Below are 12,415 nucleotides of genomic sequence, written 5' to 3'. Positions count from 1 at the left end.
CCAGTAGTTGAAATGGACAGATATTAAGAGTTTCGGAAGGAAGATAGAAAACGAAGGTCTTGACTTAGTTCAGGAGAGAATTTCCTCGGGCACTGTATTGAGTTTAAATCTAGCCCCGAACATCTCATGTTTGGTACAAGCGCGCAAACTAGACATATAAAAAATAGGGAAGTCTAGCAAATAGATGATAGTCTCTAAGGACGGTAGTAGATTGTGATCGTAAGCAATCGTAAGTTAGAACCTTCTACTGTTTGTAGCTTTATGGCTTTTTTGGTTGGCAGTGATGTAGATAATAGCCGGTCACTGGTACTTCGCACGGCCGGGTTACACGCAGCTTGCAACGGGAAAAAAACTTGTGAATTTGAAAAACAAATCTTCACCCATTCGTAAGCTTATTTTCCGTGTAATTTTGGCATTTCGAACAAATCAGAGGAAAGGGTGAAGAAATTTTGAGTAAAACTGATTTAAAACGTTACGACCCCCAGTTTAGAGTTTGGTATGCATGACCCGAAGTATAGTGAGCGCAGATTGCATATCCGGTTACCTCGGAACCTCGGAAAACATCGACGACCGTTCGTAATATGCAAATGACATGTGACTGAGACGTTGTGGAAAAGTTGCCGTAGTTCCATAGATGAGCCTGCATATTTGCATACTATACATACGCTGCTTGCTGTTCCGATATGTAAGCCAGAATCTTCAACAAAAGGAAACTACTAGTAATCTGTGACAATGGTCAGCCAAATATTTTGAAATACATTGGTAAAGAAAGTAAATGACGCTGATGAGTCCCCCAGGACAGCTGTGCAGGGCCGTGGTCGTCGTCGATGAGTACTCGAGTATGGATGATCATGGATGATCGATCTACAACGCAATAGTGGCAACGATGTAATCGACACTGAAATTTCAATTCCACTCAGCTCAACTGAATTGAATCAACTGATATAAACATGACCAAACTTGTCACAATGCTAAAGGTACTTCCTCAAAATGTGAGCCAAAGATTCAGTTTCGATGCCTGAAGGAAAAAATGAAACTGTGATTGCCTTCAAAACGACGTGTGAAGACTCTCAATGTTCATAACTTTTTACAGGAACACATACAAAACGTTTTTTTTTCAAGACCACCAATCACTCCAAAAAGAAAATGCCGTTTCTTGCGTGTTCATTACATGTGTCGTATCGTTTACGTTGTATGTGGTTGTGTATGCGTGTGTTTAGGTACGTACATAACGGTGATTTTAGTGATAAGTCAGTACGCTTTGTTTGTTGTGCTCGGCAGGGATCAAGATCGCCTAGGCCGCAATTTGAATTTGAGTAATCATGATTGGCAGCATACATTAACATTTAGAACAGAGGTCAAATGGACATTCTGGACCCACACTTTGTGAAAATATGCGTTCTCTGTATTAAATAACATTGTTTTTCAACGTTTTTTCGACATTAAGGCAGTCGCTATACATTCACAGGTGTCATGTATGAGATTGGACGGAAATTAACGCCATTCACCCGTCGAATTTCTGGAAATCTCGGAGCAAATCGAGTGTGTCTTACCCGTAGCGTGGCTTTTTCACATCTGCATAGTCTTACCATTCGTCATTTGGTACATATGTTACATAACACAATCTGCAGTCATTGTGTGACCTCGCAAATAATACACCTGACATTATCACACGCCACATTTTATGAATAACAAAGGGAAAGTTATTTTTAAACAAATAGCGACTCCTCTTGGTGAAGACGACCCGTGACTAAACAAAACTTTGTAACCCCATTCGCTTTTCCAGACAAATTCACAGTCACTCAACGAGTGTTTCTTGTTAGAAATAAATATGGAAAGCTTTTTCTCTGAACCACAAGAAAATCTGACGTCTTTTCTTGGTGTCTATACATCCTGGTACATTCAACGAACAGATGCTTAACTCGCTCATAATAAAAAAAAATCTGAAAAATACTTCTACCCGCATAAGCAATAAGTAAATTTGCCACAAAAAACATTGCAACTCCATCAACATTTCGTAGAAAAGGAAAGTTTGGAGATAAAGATTCCTGAATGAAAACATTACAAAAACTTTGTGAAAATCTGGGATTTGGAAAAGAGAAGAAAACATACAGAGACGAAGGAAAACGGAAAGAAGCATTCATCATTTTGAAAACTCACATATTTAGGACAACCGTTACCGTCCGATGAAACGTTCATTTCTTTAAGTCTTCCAGGCGAATGACTTTAAGACTCCGTCTTCGACATGCCACCAATGGTTCGTCTGTGTATTTAATGACCCTAGGTACCGACCACGGAATAAAAGCAAAGTTCCCGTTTTGACATAGCTCATGCATTTTTGGAAGCAATTGTCTATGCTGCTTTCTGGTTTCTTCATGGACATCGTCTGAGATTCGTATCTTGTGCTCGTCCTTTCTGAAAGCTTTCGCTCCTTATCAAAGTATTTCTTCTCTGTCTTTAAATCGTAGAAACTTTACGGGTGGGACACGGAGGATGCCCAATACGAGGGTTGGCAGTGATTGGCAATCGATGAACTCTCTCAATTTCATAGTCCTTATTTAAATTTAGTTTATCTTTGAATAACTCTTTGACAAAATCAGAGCAGTCGAGAACACGATTTCCTTCCGCCTTTTCAGGAATGTTATACAACACAACATTGTTCCTTCTGCTGCGGTTAGACAGCTCAACAATTTCTGAACGTAGTTTCTTCACAAGGTCGGCCGTCGCCAAACTCTGTTTCGCTTCAGTCAAGTCGTCTTTTAGACCTTCCACCGATTCCTCGATAAAACTGGCAGCATTATAAAACCAGTACTAGTGGTCTTTAATACTTTAACTCTCTTTTCCACGTTTTCCAATCTTGTCAAGGCACGGTCGACTTTTGTTGACGACGTGTCCGGCACTGCCATCCGTGACCATATGCCACGTAGTATCTCTTTGTCTTCTAATAAAAACATATCGGACTCGCTGCCGCTGTAGGTGGTATATCTTTTGAGCTCTTTTGCCGGGCGGAAGACATTTCGACTCTGTTCTGCCAGCAAGATTTTTCTGGACAACAAATGTACTCAACAATACCTGTAATGGCTTGGTTGGCAGTTTTTATGACAGAAATGGTGTCCGAAATGTAGGAGATCGTCAACACCGTTGAATACTCATTGAATGACACGTGAATCCCCTAGAAAAACATACTTGGCGAAGTGATTTCAGAAAAGTTGGAAATAACACTTTTTTTCTTAAATCCTTCAAAAAGTGGCCTGTAAGAGCTTAAAACATCTAGCCGCCGTTCTCAATCCCAGGTTCGCGCATTAGTGGGTACTCCACCCTGTCAACATAGTATCGTTTTCATTGTTTTGCGTCAAATGCCGCTATATATATAGATTTACAAACATAAATTCACGTCGAACGTCGATGAGCACGTCGGAGTACGTACATTTTGGCATGTGGTGTTTTCACCATACTTGGTGCGTTCAAGTCACAGATTTCACCGATTCCAACAGTGTGTCGCTTGGCGCCGGATGCGCACAGTGTCCTCGACCATCTCCCCCCCCTCCCCTCTACTGTCTATGCCTCGATCCACAAAATTACAAGTCAATATACTGGTATGCAAAAAACACGATCTGCATCGTTCGAATCTCTCAAATTTTTAGACCTAATGTTTTATTAAATTTGGAAACATCGGTGTCGAAATAATATAAAATGAGTATTTTCTGAAGATTGAACCGTGATCCCGACGTACTCAACCAGCCAACATAAAACTTTTATGAGGCCAAGATGGCGGTCGGAAGTCAGAAAACAAGTGCAGATCATCGTGTAATACATTATTTGCTTATTTGTGTTGCGAGACTTCGTTTGCATTGGAACCAAAAAAGTACAAAAATCAGATGCATTTCGAAAATTCGGACAGGAAATCTCGTAAATTTCTCAGACGTAATGAATTTTGATCGATATGCAGCGGAACTGCATCGCGTCGGTTATCGATAAGATGGCACTTGCTCACGTGGGTACGTACGATCGAAGTGACGGCGGAACGAAACAGTGGAAGTCAAATCATCCTTTTTTGCTCCATGGTCAAATAAACATTTGGTTTATTAGTAGACTCGTGGCGGTACAAACGACACTCCATGGGAAACTATACACGGATACCGTACCGCTTCACACCTCTATGCCAGGGTATGGAACATTTCTTGATTTGTCATTCTGAGTTTAGCATCATTAGTTTGGCAATGAAAACGCGTCTATCTGACTCCGACTCTGTCGGAAGTATTGGGATATCCTTGACCGGACACACGCTTGGCGTGATGAGCGATTTTTGGCCCGAAAACAGCATCTGATGCAGGCCGATGACGTACTCGTCAAAAGAAGAAAATTGATATGCCATTTTGCGTGACTTTTGTTGTCCGATCGTTATATCCAAATTTGCCTGGCTTACTACACACATTTGTCATCGTTGGGTGTACGGTAGAAGCCACAAAATCAAACCAAATGGCTCTTTTCAGGGCACCAAACGTTCCAATACGAGAGAACCCGATAATACATTTTCTTCTTCACGGCACGTTTTGTGGAGGGACCATTCTACGGTTACCAAGATGTAATCGACTTGAATATCCTCTGATCACGTTTTTTATCCCCAGAAATGCGGCGGGTATGTACAAAAGTTAGAGAACTGTGAAGAAACTATTGCGCACGTCTTTCGACACTGGAAATCTTGACACATATTTTATTTATTTTAGTCACCATTAGCAGATAAGGCGAATGCTAATCGACATTAGGTACACATCCAGCTGAATCGTGTCTTACTTTGCACAAGGTTTGATTGACAGTGGTATTCAAATTCAAATCGGCGTCCTATGGGTCGACGTTCTCACTGGCCACGCACGATTACTCACTAAAATTGTCCCGAAAACTTATCGGTTTAAAAAATATGGAGTCGTTATGTATTGATCAGGTATTTACCCTGCTGTAGAGCATTCCCATTTCATAAATTTTCATTTAAAAAACCCCAAAAACCGCAATCTGTGGAGCTCTTAGTTCAAGCTACTCGCACGGCGTCTCTTTGCATAATGAGCGTCCTTTCATGCAATCCGGTATCTATAACCAATGGGCGTAAAGCTGACTTGACATGTGTTGACCAACATGGAGGACTATATGTAGCTGAACATTTGTCAGATATTTGGAATGGATAACCAGGAAGAGTACTGGGTGGAGCAGTTTCCACTAGCAGTAACTGTGTACAATACGACTAATTAGTTCCAGAGACCAGCTCTGGAACTGTTAGTTTTTGCTCACTTTCCTTTCTTTCTTTCTTTCTTTCTTCTTTCTTCTCTATTTCCGGTATTACTTTCTTCTTTCTTTCTTTCTTTCTTTCTCTATTTCCGGTATTACTATCATAGAACATGCTATACACAAATTTTACCTTAATTACCCAGAATGCATTGCGACACGCTTATGACGTCATCGCTCAGCTCGGACGGGTTTTACGGGCATTTCTTGTGTGCTTATTTATTTATTTTTTATTCTGCATTGCTCGACTATCATATTGCGTTCAGCTATTAATAATTCTAGCTTTCTTTCGCTTTGTTTTTTGTTTTGCTTTTTGATTTATATTTCTCTAAATACTCGCCGTACGTGGCGCTATACTGTTTCGCCCGAATGTAACAATGGCGGCGCATAAGATGGCTTCGCTCGCATAGAGACAAAAAATTAGGCTTTCCCTAAGTTTACAAGCGCGGCTGGGTACATCGTGTACCTTTGCGAGGTGGGTGTGCTCGAAAACGAAGGTCAATGCAAAATTTGGATTCAAAATCGGCTGTTTTGGCGGAGAAACTGCCCGCCGTATTTCTGAGGAGCCACCAGCGGTTTTTCCTATATCAGTCTGCGAGGCCGTTTAACGCCGATAACACACAGCCCTGTCACCGCACCGGCGCCGGCATGCGTTGGCTGCACGTTAAAGCAGCTCAACTTTCCAAGATCAAACGGTCAGTATCTCGTGAAAACAGCGACATTGCAATGAAATTTTTTTAGTCTGTGCTTTTAATCAAATGAAAATGCATGTGGCCTCGGTTTTCAATTTCAACGGCCGAGGTCCGATGTTTCCTCTCGTGTGATCATCGTCGTAAACCACACGCCTCTTTACGGCAACAACTCAGCGCTACCCGTCAAGCGATTGATTTTTGCGTAGGTCAGCGAAGCGAAAATTATTGCTCTGGCTCACGAGAATGTCGTCTGATATACATTTCCGTGCGTTGTCGCCCCCGTATGTATCTGTTGCGTTTTTACCGTACATGTAGGCATTTGTAATCTGTGGACCGCCTTGCTTTTAGTTGTAGGCCTATATGGTGTTTACTGCTAGCAGCCCTAACTATGTACGTGCTTGAATATTAAAATCCAAAGCACTCTTTCATTCTGCGCCTATCCTTGTCACACATTCTCTTGTTTCTTCCGCTGCTCTGGTCTCTGGAACTTCGCTTTTGCTTGCAAATGCTTTCTAATTCCCTGTTGTTTTTGTTCCAATTCTGATTCTGCAACGTACAGAAGCCATTTATTGTCACATGAAGTTAAATTTGTTCTGTTCATTGACCACTGTAATTTGGTCAAACTGAATTCTTTTTAATGAAAGCTGAAGAATTAAAAATATATAATATTGTTAGAAATAACAGTTTGCCGGTAAAGTTTGTAGTCACAACACCATTTTTTCTCAAACATTGTATCTAGGCTGACCATGTTGCAGGAAAAGTAGTATTGGCCAACATGGAGTACGATGTGTTGCTACTTTGGAATGGACATCCAGAAAAAGTGTTCAGAGAAGCTGTTTCTATCTGCTGTGAAGTGTCCGGCGTGACTAGTTTCCTGCTGTTTTTTCTAGTTTTGATCCAGTAAAAAACACTAAGCAAGGACCTGCGACACCCAAATAGTTTTACAATCATTTCTCTCTACAGCTACCACAGACTTCCTACAACTACATGTACTTGTAACCGCATGCCCACTTCTATGAAATTTGCTCAAAATATTCTTTACATACCGACGAAACTTTGTTTTTTTTCTGTTTGACTGCTTTTTCAGTAGGATATCATCAAATAGCGAAATCATTGGAATTTTTTGTTGGATAACATAAAGGTACCTAATACACATAGTAGCATGCTAGCAGTATCAAGATGACATCAATCATTGACACACTGTTGCCCAGTTTTGTTTCATTTTGCGTTTTTCTGCTACCAGTATGGCTTAAGTGATTTTCCCATTGTAATCCAACACTACAAATGTCAGTGGTCCTGGAATACCTGCATCGTCAATCATCTCATTCAAATCATCATTTACCTGTAAGATATAGTGCATTATACCAACAAAGTTACCAACATTATATGAACATTAAAAAGGTGAACATGTCTATATTGATAATCTACTTTAATCATTTCCTGGTTGCTCATGACAAATTCAGATTCTTATTCGATGTTGGTGATAATCCTCTCATATTTCTGGTTGCACCATCATTTGATGTCCAATAATCAGAATACAAATACATTTAACACACTTTGTGCTCCGTAAACAACACTGAATGTTGTATTCAACACATGAGTGTGTCAATATAACACACTATTATTTACATGCATTGCTAAAGGAACCTCTTTGATATTTACATTATCAACAGCTGCCCAGAAATTCGTGTGATCGTTCTCCAACAGTGCATTTGCCATACTATCAGCACCTTTGATCAATCTCTCTCCATTACACTTTCTTAGAAAATATTTTAAAGAATGGTTTGGTCTGACGCATATACTTTGCAATCGGACGAAAACGAGGCACTGATGCAGATTTCCAGGCTTTTGTGGCAATTCATGACTCCACCAACTTAGGTACCTTCTTTGGCCTGATGTTCTTGGTTGAACCCATTCGTCATTCCGACAGATATCCCACCGCCATCTTGGGAGCATCTGTCACAGCGTGATCTAGTTCTTTGTTGTAAAGCTGTAAGGTACATTTTCACTTATCACAACATCCAGGATCCTCATCCTTGACAACGTGAGCGTCAAAGTGCTCCATCGAACACTTTACGGAAAATGGAAAACTGAGGGTCAAACTCCCTGGAAGTTCGGATTGTGTGCAAAAGCGCGCACGCGTAAGCTTACTATTCTGCGTGTTGACGTCACTATGATTGTTCTTATTTGGTTAGTGATAGCAGAACTCGAACATTGTTCTCTGTGTTATCACACAACAAAGTTCGTGTTGCATAAATTCTCATGTTAATCATGGATTTTATTGATACACATGGCCCTCTTTAGCTTAATTACTTTCCTCACCTTCGTATTCTATCGGACAACCGGACGGCCTTGGCCGAAAAAACGCTGTAAGTGCAAAACTCCATCTATATGTGTTACTTCTCTATCTACAAGTGTCAGCTCTAACAGTAGTACGCCTCTGACGCTCTCTGATCGTGTCATTGTCTATCAGAGAAACCCAAATAATGTCTATCAAAGACAGTAGTGAAATAACAATTTCTGATGCATATTTCTTATGCCCACAAACCTGGAGACATGTTACAAGTACGATGCTCACAAGTGCCGCTTACCCCTTAAATTAATACAACAATTCACGGTCACTCGTTCTGAACGGAGTCCCTACATTGCAAACGCAATTTTTTACTAATTTCACATTTTTTTCTGATATTAGATGTAGAACCCGAATGTCCCGTAGACCGACGATCGGCCGTGAAACTTCACCTAGAAAATGCGGCGCTAGAGTCACAACGACGAAGTACCTTCTGCTTGAGTATTCGGGGAGCCAGTGTTGCGTTCTCCCGTCAAACGCCGGCAGGGAGTGGACGACCCAGAGAGAATCCAAGGCTTCGGCCCCCATTTCCGAACCGTCCTCCGATCGGCAGGTTTACAACGGAACAGAAAACTGAATTTTCGGACGGATTGAACGATCTCCTGGCAAAAGTGGCCCTGATCACCAAACCTGCACACACTGGTATCGTAAATAAATTTGATTCTTATCCAGCCATGATGGTCCGCCGTGCTCGTTCACAGTATTCCGTCCATAACATCTGGAAACAAGGTTTCAAACCTAAATGGAAATTGATCAAACACCCTGGTAATCTGTTAGACGTCCAATCACACGGTGGTAGTGCCATAGACAACCCGGTTCACACAAGTTTGTCCGCTGAACATCCTTGGACCGATATCCTCTCTACTCCGATGTGGGGAACTTTCTCCTTCTTCGTGATGATGGTAAGTCCTAACAACGCATTTATATTTTGTGCATTTGGTCATTTGGTATATTTTGTGCATGTAAAGTAATCTGTTAACTTATCCATAAGAATAAATATAACAAGGGGCAAATAACAAATTTAAGATTTCTTATCACTTTACACAATTTCTCACTAGGTTTGTTTTCCAAAGCAATCTTCTCTTTGACCATATTTTACTCAAATGCCGAAAAGCTACTTCTGTTATTCATTCAAAGTGTGGTAATTATGACTATATGTACCGTTACGTGTAATGTTATCATGATGATGTATTATTTAATGTAACATTCAGCACTTTATCGAAAATATCATTCAATTCTGTGTTTACTGCTTACCATATCCATGTACTGTGAGAGTGAATGCTGGGATAGATTCACTAAAAGTGTATTGAATGTAGATGTATTTCATTGTATGTGCAATAGCGTATATATATGACAATAAATTATTATTATTATTATAAAAGTGTATTTCCGTTTGTACCAAATAGATGACTATGGCCATGACTTTTTTGGTATACGTCCGAATGTACGAAGACTTTTTCGCCTTCGATTCAGACGAAGACCCAGTTGTTGGAATGCTAGGTGTGATTCCATTGTACTCGTTGCTTCAAATGTCTCTTATGGCAACTACTCATTTCATCGCCAAGAAAATAACGACTCTCGGTAAGTTGCCTGTCAGTCATTCATTACTGGATGGTGTTTGAACAAATGCTGGCAACAATTAATCATCAGGGTAAGCGGGTAGTATTTCAGTCCGTCGCCGTGGTCTCTGTCCCTGCTTGTCACTCTGTCTGTGATCCCTCTCTCTCCCTACCTACTGGCCCTCTCTCTGTCCCCTTCTCAGTCTGTCAGTCTGCCTGTCTTTCTGTCTTTCTATCTGTCTGTCTGTCTGTCTGTCTGTCTGTCTGTCTGTCTGTCTGTCTCACACACACAAATCAATGTGGTTTGTGTTGTTACGATGTTATCTTCCTTCCTTACTCACAGAAAACCACCGATATCAGAACGGATTTAAACTTTCGCTGCGTAGAAAGCAAGTTGTATTAAACTTTGTAGGAATTATTTCTCCCATCCTGTATATCATCGGGAAAGCCTTGCTTGGCAGGTAAGCGATTCAGAATTATTATGGTGTAATGACCAAATGACCGACAATAACGGCAATGAAATTAAACAACAACAACAACAACAACAACAACAACAACAACAACAACAACAACAACAACTAATACTATTACTGCCACTTCAAGTAAAATATAATAAGAGCTCCCCTGCTTTTTCGACTCTCTCTCTCTCTCTCTCTCTCTCTCTCTCTCTCTCTCTCTAACACTGGGGATGCTATTGTAACGTATCATTGTTTGACAGATACCTCATGCCTAATGACCACGCCTCAGTGGCATTTTTCTATCTGAAAACGCTGTTGATTGGAATGCTGTATCCATGCTGGCTGGCTGAACTTGGCATTGACACTTGCCCAGCGGAAGTAGAGACGACCGTAACAGAGTGTGTACGCCTGACTGTTCACGTGTCCGTGGTTGCTATTGTCGCTGCCACAAGGATCTGTGATGCCGCGGTCATCAATCGTTCCCTGAACAGGTATACTTGCGTTGATTGTCATACCATGTAATATGTATGTCAAATATCTATCTAATACTATCTATTCTATCTATCTATCTATCTATCTATCTATCCTAATTGATCGATTGATTAATGGATGGATTGATGGATGTTCAGATACATTCATCACTCATGTAAAATGCATATACGTGATACTTTGTCATACTCGTCGCATTGTGAATTAAGTGTCTACAGCCAAAGTCTACTACCAGCCCATTATGTTCTCCTGAGTGATAGCTCTTCGTGCTTTACAAGTAACTTGACTTGTACCAATATTTTTTTTGCTCTTGGAAGGGACAGTCAGTGTTCAATCTGATTAAAATCAGATGTAGAGTACGGCAACGTCTTACGCGGTATTCTCTTGCTGTCGCCTCTCACTACGGCATAAGTAAAGACGTCGCCGTACTCTACAATCTGATTTTAATCAGATTGTCAATGTTTATGTTGATAATGGTCACCGTAGTTTCAAATTGACTGCCTTTATAACCACCCTCATCTCAAAGCCAGTGTACTGAGTTTACTCTTTTCAAGATTTACGCTTCTATTTTTGATTAGATTTGAATCAAACTAATGGATTAGTATTTCAAGGGCCAATGAGGTAGTGCCAAATGTAATTTGTTGCCTATATACATTTCTTTCTCAGGTTGACGACATTTCTCAGATGTATATGTTTTTCAACACGTGAAGATGGTAATTGGCAAGCTCAATATAGTCACGAGCTAGTATAATGCCCAGAGAAAAAGGTTTCAAAAAGATTGTGTCAGTTGACACTGTCACCAAAACATCAATGTATTCTTTCTACCATGATGACTTTTTGTCAAGTAAAAAAAATCAAAAACATAATCACTTTTGTTTACTGGTTAATCTTCCACCCCTACCCCACCTCTATCTCTCTGTATGTCTCTCTATCTCTGTTTCATGTATGTATGTCATGGCATGGCGCTAGTAACATGGTAGGTACGTAAGTAAGCAATTTCAAGAAAGTTGGAACGTTCGAAGGAACGAAATTCGGGCACATCTTAAGATATGAGCCAAGTCACGTGACCAATCGGCAATATGTTCCGTTATAAATCATACTTTGAAACATTGCATATTCTAACCACTAAACAGACAATTATTTCAAGTAAAACGAATAGGCCTACTTACTATAAAACTAGATATGAACTGAAAATGCTCACGTGTTTCATTTTATACCGGTTATGTGTAAATTTGAACCTTTGCCACATGTTTGCAACTTCATTGAAATTATTATGATCAACATAATGAACAATAATCACCGCTGATTAATTCTAAAAGGTCATGAAGTATACAAGCTGAAATAAAAATAGTAAAGTTCTTTGACTGCTGTCATTGTATCACCATTTTATATAGCAAGTGTAATTACCGTTGGCCAAGTCCTTCAAGCCATATATGCCGAGCTGTGAAAGCTCATTAGGCATGCAAATTATAAATTAGCTGACATGAAAATGTGAAATGACTTTCGATATTGTTTTAATCAGGTATAATCATCAATGTACATAGCATGTTTTGCCAACTTTGATCAAGTAAATCCCAGTCAAATCTCATC

At 40.2% G+C, this 12,415-nt stretch overlaps 1 protein-coding gene across 1 annotated transcript; it reads left to right on the top strand.

Annotated features, from left to right (window-relative positions):
* Positions 1-7,557: 7,557 nt before the first annotated feature.
* LOC139137981 (uncharacterized) lies at positions 7,558-11,645 on the top strand. Its single transcript, XM_070706208.1, has 6 exons — positions 7,558-7,966; positions 8,662-9,221; positions 9,726-9,900; positions 10,222-10,339; positions 10,597-10,827; positions 11,492-11,645. The coding sequence occupies exons 2-6, from the start codon at positions 8,994-8,996 to the stop codon at positions 11,574-11,576; spliced, it is 837 nt and encodes a 278-aa protein (XP_070562309.1). The 5' UTR covers positions 7,558-7,966; positions 8,662-8,993; the 3' UTR covers positions 11,577-11,645.
* Positions 11,646-12,415: the final 770 nt, after the last annotated feature.

Source organism: Ptychodera flava, chromosome 8 (assembly GCF_041260155.1).
Source record: "Ptychodera flava strain L36383 chromosome 8, AS_Pfla_20210202, whole genome shotgun sequence".
NCBI lineage: Eukaryota > Metazoa > Hemichordata > Enteropneusta > Ptychoderidae > Ptychodera > Ptychodera flava.
This window is presented reverse-complemented; position numbering and strand designations above follow the sequence as displayed.